The 18,413-nt window shown below is 38.4% G+C and overlaps 1 protein-coding gene across 1 annotated transcript in view; it reads right to left on the reverse strand.

Annotated features, from left to right (window-relative positions):
* The window catches only part of LOC140149629 (GATOR2 complex protein MIOS-like), a 59,999-nt gene that overhangs the window by 4,461 nt on the left and 37,125 nt on the right, over positions 1–18,413 (reverse strand). The window contains exon 20 of the mRNA XM_072171709.1: positions 8,367–8,496. Within this exon, the coding sequence (XP_072027810.1) occupies positions 8,367–8,496 (130 nt within the window). The remainder of the gene's footprint in view (positions 1–8,366; positions 8,497–18,413) is intronic.

Raw genomic sequence — 18,413 nt, forward strand, 5'->3', positions numbered from 1 at the left:
TTAATTTCAGCCTGTTTTGGGTACTTTTTGCCAAATTTCACATGTAAATTAATATTCAGGGTTTTTTTTTAGGAAAGTGCAGGAAATGCCCGGAGACTGATAAAATGATGTATCATGAGAAAAATCCATTCAATTTATCATTATTTAATATGTTTTAAGAATAAATATGCAAATGTGGCTTCTGTCCATGTAGTGAAATAATTGAACATATACATGTAGAAAGGTATAGGATGCAAGATTATAATATAATGAATATATAACAATGAAGTTACATGTAATTAAAAGAAACAAAGGATTGAGCACTCCTTCACAGGATTGAGCACTTTTTAAAAGTTTTTTTCATGAAAGAAGTAACACAACTTTATGTATAACAATGAAGTTAAATGGTTATTGTGTGTAGGCTGCAGGGGTGTATTAATGATATTGCTTCTTCCCAGCAAAACCAACGAACCAACCGGACATTCAACCATCTACACCATAACTAAGCAACACATGTTGTTGTTGTGGAGCCAAAAAGGAATTTCTAAAATAATGTAAATATGGTCAATAATAATGGATGTACACATATATGCATACAGTGAAATCAGAGATTGCATGCTCAAAAATACTGGCACTGTATGGTAATTTCCAGCATTTATGGAACAGTTTGATTGAAAAAAAAAATGGATGGAGCATTTATTAGAGGGGAGCTTTAAAGCTGTAATGTACAATCTTATAATATGAAATTGGTTAATTTTTTTCAAACTTGATATCCCAATTTACACCTAAATGGAATTAGCCAATTTTTTTGTGTTTGTTGGTCAACAGAGCAATTTTGACATAAAAGTCATGTCCCCTATAGAAGTGCAATGGCCAAAATAACCAGTGGGGCTTCTTTCACTTTACCTTATTATTTCAGCTTAAAATGGACAGAAATCCTTTGCGGCAGTTATAACTAATATATTTCAGCATTTTGAGTAAAGAATAACAAAATTAAAATTTGAAGGAAATCGAACATTATGGCTTTAATAAAAGAAAATACAGTATACACTGTTTATACCAAACTTTCAATTTTGATAGCGCAAAGTGTGGTCGCATATACATATAAGGCTGTCAAACTTGACGAATGGCTCATTATCTATTAATCCAAACTAACCTGGTTGGTGAATTTTAAATTAATTGCATTAACGCTATAAATCAAGTATATTGGAAGGTAGCCGATATTTGGTAGTTTTAATCAGTGTAACGAGACAGAATTACAAGCAGAATAACAATGGCACAGACACTTGTGGGATTTAGGAGGCATCGGTGAAGAAATCGGAGATGATATAATAAACACACATTGTGTTGATATTGTGCCAAGTGCTGTGATTTTGGTTCTAAAATCCTCTTGAAAATCAAATTGAGTTGACAAGCATATAATGTGAGCAGCGAGTGTTGCTTAAAATTGTTACTTTTATTTTAAGTTAGTGTAAGCTTCTTGAAGTTTCGTATGATTACCTTAAAAGGATGTAACTTTGGCATGCAGGGTAACTTTGACAGCTTTTACAAGTTCCACTCTGTATAAATCGATCAGAAATTTATTTTCTTTCAAGCAAAATTCTTTCTTTCCAAAGTTGAAAACATAAGGTCGTGTGTCTTGAGCTCGCCACCAAAAAAAGGTGGCGACGTTACATTTTGCCAAAGTCGACTCAAAACAAATGATGATATCTCTGTCAAGCAAGAAGTTATTGTCATGCTTGTGGTCTCATTTTATTGCCAAATAAAATGCACTTTCAACCCTGTAAAAAGAAATACTTGAACCTTTTTAATACTGACACTGTGTTTCATAGAATTCAGAATGGGCAGGGTGGCGGTGGTGGGGGGTGGTGGTGGGGGATGTGGTGTGGTGGTGGGGGATGTGGTACACACAAACTCTATGGGATTGGTATTTTTAGTGCGTAATCTGCTTCTGTAAAGGCTGTAAATTGGATTTGGACTCTATTTAGCATCTAAACGACTCACAGCCTTACAGCTAAACAATTCTACTAATTGTTTTTAATCATTTATGATTGGTTTAGTGTAGAAAATACAAACTTTTCCATACAAAACTACCCGTTGTCATATTAAACACTGTAGTAAGTAATGCAGATGTCTTCAAAATCTGAAAGTTACTGTAAAATTTTAATTACTTATCCTATCATAGTCAAAGTATAGATTTTCTGAAGGGAAATTTGACGAGGAATCTAAATACGGACATATTTTTTTTCTGTATGTGTTAGGGGGAAAATGTTTAGGTTCAAAATATGTTGAATTGTAAAAAATCTAACATATTTTGGGACACCCTATATTCGAGATTACCAAACAGCTGTGATTTTGGTTTCTTCCAAGTCAGTTGGCTCTCCATTTCCTCTAACCAAATGAATGTTGTTTACTTCCCGTTTATTACTGTAAGTTGGTAATAAGCAATGCATTGAGTGACCCATTTTTTATCAAAATCTTTTTTTTTTCACCCTGTATAACTTGCAGGTCACCCTGTATAATGAGTTGAAATGTATATATTGGAATTGCTCATACCTTTAGCTTTCCAAAAATGTATACTTTTGCTAGTTTAGGTTGATGATTGTCGAGATAATCTAATTAGAAACCCAGTTGGTGTAATAATTCATAATATTTGTCATGTAACGCTAAGGGTGGCGAGTTCAGGACACACGGCCATAAGGAAAAGCAATAAAGAAAAATAAATAATTGAAATTCTTTTTTTTTTGTTTTTCCATGATAATTGAAGTTCATTGTCTCGGGTTACGGTTTACCTACCAAACTACGCTACTTTCCATGAGTAAAAATCGCTAAATGCAATTTAAATTACAAATTTCCGGCTTATGTCTGGCCAGAAATGAATGATTTTTGAATTTAAAAAAAATCCAGATTTTTTCTTGACATGTTAAAACAGCCCGATTTCCAGAAAAAAAAACGGACAACTTGAATCTCTGTTTATACATTGGTTGTGATCATAACATTTTCTTTTTAGCCTTTGGTTCAACAGAGACCCACAATATAAATATATGCTGAAAATTCCAGTTGATTCTTACGTTCTATTTTCATTATATGAACATTTCTGTATAATATTTCAGTTCCCATAGGCCACTGTGGTAAATTTTCTCAATCTGGATTGCAAAAAATACAAAGTTCTCTTTTGAAACATAAAAATGCAGTTTAAAACTTATTCATTAGAGGAGCAAGTTACTATATTTGTAAGCTTTTGCAGACAATGCAACAACTTGGAAAATGTGGACAATTTGGTTCCATTCCGTACCATACAAATGCATATCCCTTTAAGGGTAGACTCATTGTTGGTCGAAGCAGCCAAAAAAAATTGATTTTCATTATCTAAATCAATATATTATTGAAAAATAACACTTCGATGTTTTGCAAAAGTTCATTCTACAAATCATATACTTTGAAAACTTGCTTGATTTATTGTTGTTAATGAGTTATGTATGTTTTACAAAAGTGTTGTTGTTTCAGCCCTCTTTACAACAGAACTCAAAAATCACAGGACCTACAAAAGTATATCTATATTTGAATTCTTCTACACATTCGCTAAGAAATGATCAATGAAATTTTTGCCAAAGCTCACTACCATTCGCAAGATGCTGTGAACTACCAAATCGCAACAGTTTAAAATAGTTGCTAACCTTAAGTTGATAAATTGTGTGTGCTCTTGTTTATCAAACCCTAGATTTGAGTTGGACATCTTATTTTCAAAATTTAAGTTCCTTTTAATTTCCACACAATCAGGATGTACTCGTGTACACTTACACTGATTGGAAGTACTAAATAACAAGGCGCTTCAAAATCCTTGATTAATAGCCAGATTTTATTACCGTCAGAGAATCAATTTATAAAGCTAAAAAACTAAGAACACCCTAGGGAACACCCAAAAGCAGGATGTTTTGATTGGCAGACCCATCCACACATCATCCTTCACACATGGATATTTGTACCAGTGCATATATTGTATTAAATTTCCCTCACACAAAAAATGAAATGTATACATAGTGTACTTGTTTCATTTGGATGGAAAAATGCATACTTAAATGCACACAATGTCCGAATATCAGGCTAATTTTCACATGCTCAGGGTGAACCCATCCCCTGATTGTCTTCTATAATGGTGTATGCAGAGATGGTGGATAATTCATTTGCAGTAAAGGTACACTCAATGCAATAAAACTGAACAATAATGGTTAACAAAAACAAACAAAAAACAAAAAAATTAAACAGATTTGCGCCTTATAACTATAATATTACATTATACACATATTGCACAATTAAAAGTAAATAGTCACAGGGTTTATTAAAGAGTCACCGGAACATCTGACTAGAATTACACAAATCAAAGAGTCTTTTTCTAGCAGCTATGTACTAATAAACTCAGGCAGACCATGATTAAATAGTAGTCGCGGCCACACAAGTTCTGCCAACCATTAATAAGCCCAGGCTGATCACGTACACTGGTGATCACTATCCAATTACAGGCGTTGTAGCCAAACCAATCAGGTAATTGGTTGGATGTAATGAAATATTAAACCTATGTAAAATTAAACCAATCGGGACAAACTGTTCATTTTGTAATATGCAACCAAGCTATTCACACCGCAATGGCTAAGCATGTCTGTCAATGGAGAACTTGTGAACTCGTAAGCTATAAAGGGATACCACTGGTGTTATACTTGCTTTTATTTGCATTTAGTGAAAGTCTGACTGTTAGCATACAAGAGAGTGATGTGATCATTAACTGTGAAAGCGGGGGCATGTGCCAAGTGAATTGTCCATCTAACTGTACCTGCACCTTGGATAATGTCACTATAATTAGTAATTGCACTGACGGAAATGTGTCTATAACTCAATTTTTGTATCTATTTGATGAGGTGAATAGTACTCTAGACTGGCGTGGTAGTACTTTGCATAGCATAAAACCCATGGCATTTGAAATGTTTGGTAGCTCTTTACGAGAACTGAATCTGAGCGGTATTGCATTATGTGATATACAACCTGGTGTGTTTGAAGGACTGGCAAGCCTCAAGGCGTTATACCTGCATAGCAATGCATTATATGAGATACAGCCAGGTGTGTTTGCAGGACTGACAAGTCTGGAGTGGTTATCCCTGTTTGATAATGCATTGCAAGAGATACAGCTGGGTGTGTTTGAAGGATTGGCAAATCTGACGTGGTTATCCCTGTCTGGTAATGCATTGCAAGAGATACAGCCTGGTGTGTTTGAAGGACTGTCAAGTCTGGAGAGGTTATACCTGTCTGGTAATGCATTGCAAGAGATTCAGCCGGGTGTGTTTGAAGGACTGTTAAGTCTGGAGCAGTTACACCTGTATAACAATGGATTGCAAGCGATAGAGCCTGGTGTGTTTGAAGGACTGAAAAGTCTGGAGTGGTTATTCCTGTATAACAATGCATTACACGAGATACAGCCTGGTGTTTTTGAAGGATTAACAAATCTAACAATATTAACCCTGTTTAACAATGCATTGCACGAGATACAGCCTGCTGTGTTTGCAGGACTGGATAGTCTGGAGGCATTAAAGCTATCAAACACTTCATTAAATGAGCTAGTCATCAAATCTCTTGGAACATTGAGAAGCCTACAAACTCTGTGGTTAAACAATAACAAGCTAAGCTTTATACATCCCGACACATTTCAAAATCAAACTAGTCTCATAGATCTGAGACTTCAACATAACCAGCTTCATTATCTTCCCAAGAACATTTTTGATAGTCTCATTCATTTACAGATTCTAAACTTATCTCATAATTATTTGAATCAAATTCCAATATTGTCAAAGTGTACTTCTTTGAGAAGAGTAAATATTAGAGCTAACCCGCTGCTGTGGATACACAGTGAAGCATTTTCAGGCTTGAATAATGAAACAACCTTGTTAGTCACCACAGCTGCAATATGTTGTTATGCATCATCTGTCCAGTGTGTAAATGATGAACCACCCTCTCCATTCCTAACATGTGAGCGTATGTTGACATTTAACTTCCTTCGAATTGTCATGTGGTTTATGAGTATTTGTGGAATCTTTGGAAATATGTATGCGCTTTCCACCAGATTTAAGCATAGGCGGGAAAGTAACAAGGTCCAGTTTCTTCTCATCACAAACCTCTCCATATCTGATCTCACTATGTGCATATACCTTATCATTTTGCTTTCAGTAGATGCGTATTATGCAGACTTTTTCCCATCTAATTCCGAAACCTGGCGCAGAAGTGTGCTGTGCAGATTTGCAGGGGCCTCATCTGTATTATCTAGTGAGGCTTCGGCTTTCTTTATAACACTTATAAGCATAGACAGGTTTCTGGGCATTAAGTACCCATTCGGTGGTCGACGCCTGGGTACAACACTAGCTCGTGCGCTAGTTGGCATGATCTGGTTGGTTGCCCTCACTTTCTGCATTGCTTCCTTTGTACTATCAGGCATAGATTCTGATTTTTACAGAAATTCAGAGGTTTGTGTGGGTCTTCCCATTTCGAAACTCAAACTTTATAATGACAGTTTTGTTGTTATTGAGGATAACATTGAAATCGGCGATTATGGAAGCATTCCTAGCTCAGACCACAAAACAAGAAATACACTAGTAAATAGCGAAGTGTCCATGTACCTATCCACTGCCATGTTTACTGGGCTCAACCTTGTCTGTTTCTTGGTAGTGGGTTTGTGTTACATGAACATTTTCATCACTGCTAGAAAAACTAGCAGAGATTGCGGACGTACTCGCCAATCAAAGGAAGAAATGCGCATGGCTATGAAAATGTCTCTTCTTGTCCTCACAGACCTTTGTTGCTGGGTACCCATTGGGATTGTATCGATCCTTGTCCAGGCTGGCGCAGTTGAAGTCAGTCCTACAGCTTATGCCTGGATAGCAACATTTGTGTTACCCATCAATTCTACACTCAATCCATTTCTGTATACATTTGCAGGACTTTTATTTAACAAAGAAAAATGGCCATGTTGTAAACACAGAGGTCAAGCAGAGAACATCCCAATGAGGGAAACTGCTGGTCAAGAAAACTAAAAAAAGGTTAGGCAACAAAAAAAAACCCTGTTTTACGGGCGGGTGGACTTTTCAAGTAGGGTCGGGTGGTCATGATTTCTTTTCCCTGGAGGTTAAAATGACCCTAAAATATCACAGAAAGCTTGAAAAATTGGCAAAATCTTTGATGTTTTTGCAAAATGTCAGGCAAAATCAATCAATTTTAGCCCCAAAACGGCTGATTTTACATGATTTTAGCAAAAAGTAAAAAAATAAAATCCCAAAACACTAAATTTGGGTCGGTCGGGCCTGTAAAACAGGGTTTTTTCTTTCCTGTCACCTGAGATATGAAAATGTATAGTTTTAGGAAAATTATTGAATAGTTGTCACAGGATATTTAGTGATTTCATATTGCTTGTAAACAAAATGTATGAGAAAAAATCTTCAATAAAAATTGTCATCTGTATTTATTTGCTTAAAAATGTTATTTTGTCTGCATTTCTTTAGTCTTAACTCAAGCCTGTATCCACCCAAAGCCATATACTGTATTACTGTGTAATGCTGCTGGAGTTATCGGTGACATATTCTCTATATATAGACCTTTTCAAACTGAGTCATTCCGATAAAACCGAAGCATGAAATAATTTCCCCTATCGTGCATGCGTAAAAGTACCTCTTCAGCATCAAGTACAGTGCAAAGTTCCAATGTGTAACAGGCATCATAAACTATGATGAACTTTCACCGGTCAATTATGGATGAGAGAGGTACTTTTGCCATGGATACTCTTTGTGCAATCAAGCGTGTGGTAGTATGTCTTGTGGAAGAGACTGACTTGGTTATGCATAAAAAAATGTTATGTAAAAAAATTTAACTGACGAAAAATGGTGAACATTTGATCATTTCTTTCCATTGGTATCTTATTGTGAAAAACCAAGTAGCTGAGGTGTTAGCTCAATATGCTAGGAAAATATTTCTCGCGATGACCCCATGTTCACATTGGCTTAAAGAGCTGTATTTCGCACAAAAGGGTGCCGTAATTCATCACATTTCTTGTGTGCCAGTTTGGGTACAATTTGACCCCCTAGTTTACTGAATAAATAGTGCAGTTTTCCAAACTCTTCCGATCTCGATATGAAATGGTCTATTGGCGTACGTTAAAGATAACTAAACATTCACTGTTTAAAGAGGCCACTTTCTGACCACATAGGGTCCCATGCATCATTTCTGGACACACCGTTCGGTGTGATTGTTTATCTTTGAAGAATTAGGACACTTTCTTTATTCTGCTCATAAAAATGAAATATACCAGCACCACACAAGACATAAACTTGTGTTTTTGCTTAGCTCATACATACCTGGTGGAGACATTGTACGATCTTTACTAATAGGAGGAAGCACATGCTTGAGACCTGACATAGTACCCATATTCATAAGGCACAGGGAACATCTCGGAAGAGCTTTACGGCATTTGAAACAGGTAGCTGGCTGAAAAGATAAACAAAACAAGCATCCATATTACAAAAGGTAAAACTTCTGCAATGTAAGTACAACTTAGTACTGGCTCAGTGCCATCCGACACCCTCTGAGACTGCCCAATAGATCGACAAGAGGATGTGTTACAAGGTCACCATTCAAGGAGGTGTGGTCCAGGTAAGCTTGAGCCAGCTCTATCTAGTACATTAAATTGTGACTCAATTGATTTTAAGTAAATTGAGGTCAACTTTGTGAATCTTCAATTTTGTGAATCCAGTTAACAATTGAAGACTAATGAAGTATCCAAATTGAAAATAAAAAATAAACTCATCATTGGCAAAAATATTGATGACCATGCCCGTCCATTAATGCAAATTATTGTACTTTTACTAAGAACTTAATATTTTGACACATGCTTTGTCAACAACTTGTGGAATTTGGATCTTGATGATTGTCGACAATGAAAGTACTACTTGACAACAGCCGTATCTTCTATACAGTCTTTGACTGCAGTTTCATCCATATTATGTTAATTGTTTAAAACACTAATATTGTAAGTGCATTAAAACTGAAGTTGAGTGAATGACATGCATAAAAATGTGCCTGCAATTCACATTTGATATCAAATAAAAAAATTGTGAAACTGCATTACAATTTCTTTAATGTGTTATATCATTGATTCAATCAATCATGCAATTAAGATTAGAAACTTGCATTTATCTTAAAACCAAACCCTTATCAATATTTTAACTGCTTCATTACACCCAAAGAGATTATACCCAATGAGTACCAACTCTGTCACAAAATAGAGTGCCTCTGGATATTTCAGCATGCACCTGGTACACAATTAGATTTGATGTGTGTGCTTGTTTGCATTGGGCTAATCCATTTCAAAGTCACACTTCCCCTGAAGAAGATTTGGGAAATATCTTCCACAGGGAAATCAAATGGAATCAATATATAAGACAGCTCCATTTGAAACTCACCCTCCCTCTGTGGAAGATTCAGGTTGAATGTTTCTCAGAGGGTTGTATGAAATTAAAGTTGATGTTGGGCTTTTGCAAATAAATGCAGGCGGTACTATTTTGATCACCATGTATGACAAACCACTATGTCAGATTTACCATAGCGTTAAGTAGTTATTAATTAGGCATCCTGGAACTCTTTCTGTGTTTTACCCTGTAAAAGTCAAAAAAAAATTACTTATCACAAAAAATACACAAAAAACCTTTTTTACCCTGTAATTACCCTGCATTATTTTACCCTAAGCTTCCCTGTATTCTTCCCTGTAAAGTGTTCAAAAATAACAACACAGGATTACACAGAAAAACAATTTACACAGGATTACACAGAAAAACAATTTACACAGGATTACACAGAAAAACAATTTACACAGGATTACACAGAAAACAATTTACACAGGATTACACAGAAAAACAATTTACACAGGATTACACAGAAAAACAATTTACACAGGATTACACAGAAAAACAATTTACACAGGATTACACAGAAAAACAATTTACACAGGATTACACAGAAAAAAACAATTTACACAGGATTACACAGAAAAACAATTTACACAGGATTACACAGAAAAACAATTTACACAGGATTACACAGAAATGCTGTGTACACAGGATTACACAGAAAAACAATTTACACAGGATTACACAGAAATGCTGTGTACACAGGATTACACAGAAAAACATCCTTGTATTTTTAATTCACCCCAATCCAAATTACACAAAAAATTCCCCCTGTATTTTAACTTATCCAAAAAAAAAAAAATGCAGGGAAAAAAAATTACCCATGCATTTTTTTTAACCTCTTCATCAAAATCAATTTTTACTTTTAATATATTATTTCACAAAAATTATCCACAAGACCAAATTTGTCTTGATAATTTTTTAACATAGTCATATCTTTTTTTTCAATCGGTGGTTCGATTCAGTAACAAACTCAAGAGTCTTTTTTAAAACCTCGAACTCCTCTGTCCTTTCAGGAAAAATCCAAGGTGGTCTTAAACACAATCTCATCCTGTATCTATCCTTATACCACCCAATGTAACACATCAAAAGGTTGATTGCCTGAATTCTTACTTTGTTTCCGTTGTAACCGCTGACAGCAACAAACAGGTTTCGAGACTAGTACCATTCCACATATAAAAATCTCCTTTGGACGAGTCTTCCAGTTTTTGGAATATTTCATCATCAGCGAGCTCAAAATAAATCGAATCTGCCATTTTTTTATTAAAATAAAGATGATCGTAGCATTTTGGATTCTCACGAGCACTCTTTTGGATTCTCCCGAGAGAAGAATTAGGATGGAAGCCAAGCGTATGACAAAAATTTTGAAAGCCTACAACGATGCTAAAAAGACGGAATGAGTAGGTCGTGCAGAAATAAAAAAAACCTCTTGTGATTATTCATCACAAGAGGTTTTTTGTTGTAGTTTACTACAACCGGTTTAAAATGGTTGTCATAACGTAGGTTACTACAAATGCGACGTATCCAGTAACTAAAGGATCCGTCCAGCACAAAATTCCCACGGTTCTCTAGGTGCGCCGTCTTTGTATTTACCTTCAGCTTTTACTAATCCGTTTTTGTACCAACACGTCATGTACGTGGGATAATTATCATCAAACACCATCTCAGCCTTCATTTTTGTTTTTCCTCGTCATAGTACCATCTCCAAACGCCGCATGGTTTTCCTTCATCATCCCACATTTCTTTCCGATACTCTCCGTACGCTTTTAGGTTCTTAACCCAGTTGTCATCCGTTAGATTTGGAAGATCCATTTTATTTTTATTTATACAAAACAAATTTGATTTCTAATTTTTTATTTTCTACGGATTCAATGTACTTCGGAGACTCTCCAAAGCTTCTTTTTTTCCTCTTTCCAGTCCAGCCTGTTCTGCCTCTGCGAATTTCACGTTCTCTATCAGTCGTAAGTTCAATTAGATCCGCTCTGGTTCTGTGCTTGATTCCAGCCTTGTGACCTCGGTAGTTTTCCATTTCCGCAGAATGTGATGGAAATCCTCATTGCTCACAACCCCATCTTCAAGAGCTCTAGACACCAGATCATTCACCGTGTTCAAACTGGACTCTGCGGTTCTTTTGACACTTTTCGTGCTTTTCGACCTTCTTCATCGTTGCTTTTCCGAGAGCCACGCATGCTCCACTAAGAACACCTCCAAAAATTGCTATTCCTCCGAGAGGAATGCTTACGAAAGCTCCAACACCCGTGGCCAGAGTTCCGACAGCTCCGTTCCGCTTCCAACTGCATTGAGTCCTGCTACTTGAGCCGTGTTGTAAAACACATTCCAAACTGTTTTGTATTTTCTCCTTAGTTGATCTCTTTGGTCAACTTCCTTTTCGAGGGAGTCGGATTTCGGATATCTTACTTAGTCGAATTGAACTCCCTGATCCTCTCCTTGTGGAAGATCAGGGTATATTTGTTGTTTTGTATGTTTTTTCATCCTTTTATTTAATTAGTCAATTAGAACTTCATCATCCGTAAAGTTTAAAACGTGGTTTTCAACAAAATGCTGTATGATTTCTTGCTTGGTTAAATTTTTTTCGTAGAAGCTAAGTATTCCCAGTTGCTCAAAATTCATGTTGATTCCAAGGAGACTTACCAGGGCTTGAGTTCTGTAGACATCTGCTGAAACCCCGTTGATCCAAAAGCAAAGCTTATTTTCAACGTACTCGATCGAGACATGATGCATAATAGTAGTGTCCGTTTGAACGGATGCGGAAAAGAGGGTTTTGCGCTGCGTTATTTAACACTTTGAACGATATCGAGTCGTCGGTCCAAGTAATATTTAGGTACATGAAGAAATTCACATTAGACTGAAACGTCAAAGAACAAGCGTTTGCTGGGGCGTTCGGCGGGTTCACTCCCGATTTTACTGAAAAAGAGAGGTTCCAAGGCTGAACAATAAAATGTGGGTTGTTGAAGAAAATTTCTAAAGGTCTAGTGAGTCGCATGGGGTCAAATCTTTTCCGGATTCGCAAATTCAGTAAACCCAGCAGTGATGCCAATTTGCATAGGCCTAGCGTTGAAAGTGTTGTTCATTCCGTTTTTAATTTCGATCAACTTGTCTCTCTCCAAGTCGATGTTTTTTTGGCTCGGATGGAAACATAGTGCGTTCCGTCTTCGTTCATCCATACCATGAATCTCCCCAAAACATGCAAGCTGGTATCGTGCTCGTGTCCAATTTGCAGGTCTCACGTATTCTTTTGTCACAGCGCCCTCGTTGTCCGTGGGAGTTCGAGACCCGTGACTCTATTGCCGCTCATAGCGAGTTCGCCGTCATCGAGTCACCATCCTTGAAACTTTTCTGTTGTTTAACCATGAGGTTAGGCTGGTCACGGAACCCATAGTAGCTGCATCTTGAGGGTCGGTTGGATTCATCAACCCCGTTATTTTTTTCCCTCCCATGTTAATCCTTCCGGTCATTCGCGCTCCAGTTTTTTTGACGACGCGGAAAGATCAACATCTTCGTCAGCTATTGACGTTGATTTTTTTTGATCGTTGGTCCCCGGATAGACATTCTTTCTTTTATTTTATCGGATTTCAAATTCCAAATCCAGCGGTTGATCGTGATTATTGAGCTTTCTCAAGAATTTTTCCATTCTACTTTGAAGTTGAAGTCGAGCTCGTGGATGGTTCCGTTTTGTAGTTTTTTGAAGCTCGGCTTTTCGTAGGTCGAACCGAAGTATTCCCCGAACGCGGCGTTTGTGAGATCGAAGGACCCAAGAACTCGACCTCCCTGCAGAACGTTGTCGTTGTCTCACGAGATTGTCCGTGGTTGACAGCTGATTCAGGTACACGAGAATTCTTTGAGGTAAAAATTCTATCGCCCGATCTCCCGTGTATTCACCATCTGCTAGCCACCCTTCGTCGTCAATCCGAACATTTCTAACGCGGTCCGAAACCAAATCTGATACTGCTCGCGAATTCTCATGTTGAGTTTTCCATCGCGGTCGTCGACTTCAATTGAAACCGTCGATTTGACTCGTAAATTCTTTTACGAGCTGGTCAAAATTATACAGCCCGGGCTTATTTTTATCGCTTCTTCAGGTCCCTGCCCTCCTTGAGTGTACCTCCACTCTAGTTCCTCTTCGACTTTGCACCATCCTCCTCGACGCGAGATCCTTTTGATTCCAATTTTTAAGTTTTTACCGTTATTGTCTATACTTTGCAACGGGCGATAAGGTTTTCCTTTGCCGGTGCCGGTAATTGTGACAAACATTTTTTCTTTTATCTTTTAATAAAATGAGAACCGGAGGAGTATTCGAACCGACGACGGTTTCAGTCTTGTAAATCAAGAAATTCAAGTCAGCAAAAAGGAAAATTTTACGTAAGATTTCCAAGTTTGTGGCAAAAGTACAAACTTCCGAGAGTCACGGAAAAAGAGGTGTACGATGACTGGCTCTCCAACCAGATGCAATTTTGGCAAAACCAGCTGAACTTTGCGGTCTGGTGCGCCACGTCAGGATGCGGGTGTCCAAAGAACTTCTCAGTCACAAAGATCCGATGATTCGATCCGTGTTCAGATTTCACGCATATTATCAGATCAGAAGAATCCTGTCGGAAATGTCCTGTCCACTACCCTCGGAGGAATCCTTCAATCCTCTGAACAACGGGATCGACACCCACGCTTACGAAAGAATTTGCAACGAATTCGGAGTTAGCAACAGGGACAACTGGAGGCAAAAATACGACCCGTGGAATGGGGTAGGTACCGTTTATTTTACAAGAAAATACTACCGCGATGTTAGACTGAAATATGACAGTAAGGTAGAAATTGCAAAAAATATAAACATTGACAAGTGGAACGTTTTTGTACCCGGTCACGTAAATTTTATTGCTAATGACAGGGATAGGACGTATAAAATCACGTATCTCGAACAATTATTCGATCACGATCCGGGTTTAACGGACAGATCCATTCGGAAAGGAGATGCCATGGCTGCTATCGGCAGTTTCGTGGCAGACACTTGGAACGAGGGTTTCACACGCGCGGGAGTTTCGAGAATCAACGACAGCATCCGAACTTACACGTGGGCAATTCTCGGATCCCAAGCTCAAGCCAGATCCAGCATCCTGCGTTCCGGCAAGGCGTTCGACGCTCAGAAACAATTTCTAGCAAACGTCGAGGATGTGATCAACTCGGTCGTGGATTTTCCGGACTCGATCGACAGATACCAGAGAACTCTTCAGTACGCTCAAAGCAAACTGGATTTTGTCGTGGGTCACGGACTTTACCTGCTCCCGAGCAACATGGAAATCCTCGTGGGATCCGTGAACGGATACAACAATTTCATCCAAATCGCCACGGATGACATGCAGATAGGGCTAAACTCAGACGTAAACACCGACTCTCGACCGAATGTTGAAGACAGTGCTCCTGAGGAAAGTCCGTTGTTTGAAACGGTTAAAAGTCCATCTTTGGCTGAAGGGGTTGAAAGTTCACTTATGGTAGAGGAGGTTGAAAGTCCGCCCTTAACTGAAGACCTTCTACTAACGCATGATGAAAAAAAGCTTTCTCTATTTTTGGCAGCCGCTGCAATTTTCTTATTTTTTTGGGTTTAAAAAAATAAGTTGGACACACACAAAAAAGTCTTCTCACTAAAATTCTAGTAAGAAGATTTTTTTTTACTTCTTTTTGACAAATTCTATAACTGTAGTGTACAACAAAATTCCAACACCCAAAGCTAATGTCCATATGTGATCAGCTAGAAATCCAGCAACAGACCCTGCAGCTTTGAGACAAAAATTCACAACAGCCCCGATGATCCCTGGAAGTGCGATCAAAGCTTTGTCTCCAAGTTTTAAAAGGAGATTGGCTATTTTCTTGAGCTGATCCTTAATCCAATCGGTCCACGTTTTTGGCTTTGGAGGCACTGGTGGCTTTGGTCCTGGACCCGGTCTGGTCCTGGAGGCTTTGGTTTTGGAGGCACAGGCTTAGGTGCGGGAGGACGGCTGAAATTGCTGATTTGGTTGCTATGAGTATTCCCTCAACAACGGTAGCAATTGTCATACCAATTGCGGTTATGATTGATACAATAGTAACCCCCTCTCGTCGAAATAACGTGCTAACTTGTTCACGCAAAGAGCCATCGCTATCGATAAAATTTTGATAGAATCTCTTAAACGATGAAACGAATTTTTGACCTTGATGTCTTGGTCAGCAATAGCTTTGTCAAAATCCTCAATTTCTGTTTCCAGTTCTCTAGCTCTTTCAGCGTCTTCTTCGCTTACTGGTAATAGAGGTTCTTCTTCCTCACCTTCAGTATGTTGGATTAACGAAACTAACTGTACGATCACCTTTGGATTTCAAGTTTTTAGTTCGGTGACTTTTTCACCCCTTCTTTTGACAAGATGGTTGTAAGCGTCGGACAGCTTTTTAGTTGTCCTTCTTCATTCAAAAATTACTGATTTCCTCTTGGTTTGCAATGGGATCCCTAACTAACTGTTCACCCAATTCATCTGATTGTTGAACCGATTTTGCAAACGGATTTTTACGTGCTCCACCCTGGGTGGAAGGCCCAGTGGGGGTATTGATTGCTTGACTGATACTACTTTCAACCTGTTTGGCTAGTTGTTGTGTTTTTTTATCACTGCTAATGAAATCCTTTACACCTAGGGTTTCTCTTATAAATGTAGTAGCTCCTTTACCGATATATTGTGATTTAATAGTGCCAAGAGATAAAAATTTTTGCGGCTTTCCTATATGAGTCAATCTGGTTTTTCTACCTTCATATTCAATAAAAATAGTATCTTTTTCAATAAACCATTTTGTACCCTTCGAAATGTGTCTCCTTTTCTCTTAACATTTTTTTTATCGAGTTCAAATCTTTGTTTTAATTTTTGTTTTACATACTCTTTCCAAGGTACGGAAAGTTTTACATTAAGATCTCTTTGTATTTTTAGAATCTCTTTTGGAGGTTCTGGAATTCCAGAGCGAATACTTTCGTCACCGCTGAAGAGCATTAAGTCGTTGAGTTAAACTTTTGTGGTATTGATAGTATCGTCATTGAGGTCATTGCCTTCCCATTCAACGCTTCCTCTACGTCTCTGGGAGTGCACCTCAACCTCTGTTTTTATCTGTCCACCACCAAAATCAGTCTCAGCCGGTGTACCACCACCTGCTCCCGTTACGTCTTCGACCGTAGCTTTATATTCTTTGAAGTCATCCATCTGAATGTCTTCTACAGGATTAAAATCTGCCATCTTTTGGTTTTTTATTTTACGTATAAATAAAAGATGTCGACTGAATACGGAAATAAATTGGACCCATACCGACAACTTCGCAAAGCGCGAGGAGTTAAAGGCGATAGACGTAGTATTCGCAATCCGCACGTTCCGCGTACCATCGACCAATCCGGAATTCTCACGGTGAGATTTCCTGGTCTTGGAAAAGATGACGTAATATACCCTGGAACGAGTCTTCTTTGGTTTAAGATTGCTCTAAATTCCGCCTCTGGTGGAAATCAAGATCTTAACAGGACTATCGTAAATAATCTTGGAAGAGCGATAGTGTCAAAATTGAGGTTAAATTGGAAGGACAGAGTATCTTTACTCTGAACGATGCTGATATATTCCTTTGCTACCAAGATCTCTGGAAGACGAAGCGAGGAAAGAGAGAACGCCTCTGATCAGGGTATCCAGTCTGCGGCAGGTCGAAAAATAAGAATCGACGCTGGTGACAAAGGTGCAGATGCCAAGGATATCGCTGAAGGAAAGTCCTTCGGTGACAACATGTTTTGTATCCCTCTAGACTTTGAGATGCTGAATTCTCATAATCCATATTTTCAGTACGAGATGAAGGACAGGCTGAGTTACGAGCTGACGCTCAACAATTACGGAAAAGTCGTGGTGTCCACGGATACAGCAGCCAGCTATTCCATCTCAGATATTACCCTTGAGTTTGATGTAGTCAATGATCCTGAGCTAGCGATGACTCTTAGGAAAAGGGTGAATGGAAAAAGCGTTGTTATATGCGACAGAGTCATCAGACACAGCAAAGAGTCGCTAACAAGTCAGACACCGTCTGGAATATCGCTCTAGCACCGCGAGCAAAGTCCATGAAAGGTATTCTGATTCTCTTCGTAGACCCAGCTGCGGATGGAGGAGGAGCCAATTACGCTCGAAATACCGAAAAGTTCTACAACCCAAAGATCAAGAAAGTTTCAACAACGCTCGATGGTGTTCCAAATCAGCTGTACTCCTCTGGGATGCTGTCTCACCATCACTTCAAAGAAATTCAAAAGCACTTCGCGGAGGGAAAATTCAGAACGGTTCCACACGTAATCAAGGAAGCGGGATTGGCTGATGTGAGGAGGCGAGATTATCTCACGACCAAGTATGGACTCTGGTTAGACATGAGAACCACGGATGATGACACGTTGCATGGATCTGGTAGGAAAATTGAAGGAGCTAGTCAGAGTATTCAGATCGAGATCGAAAAAGAAGCCGAGACAGCAGGAGCGTTGAACGCTTACGTGTACTACATACAGGATGCACGGGTGAATATCGAAGCCGGAAAATTGCAGAGTGTGAACTACTAGACATTCTGCCTATGGTAGAATAAAAGATGTTTCCAAAACACGCGCACTCGGCGATAATCTCAGGCGAAACCATGTCCGGCAACACCGAGCATGTTTTAAATCTATTAGAAAACGAATATCGCGGATTTTTCGCACATAGTGATCATCTGTCCGAACTGGGTTAATAATTGACTTACCGCAGTAGGCAGTGGATCTTCGATAATCCCTACCAAGTATTTATGATCGATCCGGAAGAATGGTTTCCTAACAAAGACGATCAATTTCAATTAGCGATCAAGGTATTTTGGGAAACTATCGGAAAATGGATGACTCCCAGGTTCTGTTTCTGATCGACGATAGCATAGCCG

This window comes from Amphiura filiformis, chromosome 4, assembly GCF_039555335.1.
Source record: "Amphiura filiformis chromosome 4, Afil_fr2py, whole genome shotgun sequence".
In the NCBI taxonomy this organism is placed as follows: Eukaryota; Metazoa; Echinodermata; class Ophiuroidea; order Amphilepidida; family Amphiuridae; genus Amphiura; species Amphiura filiformis.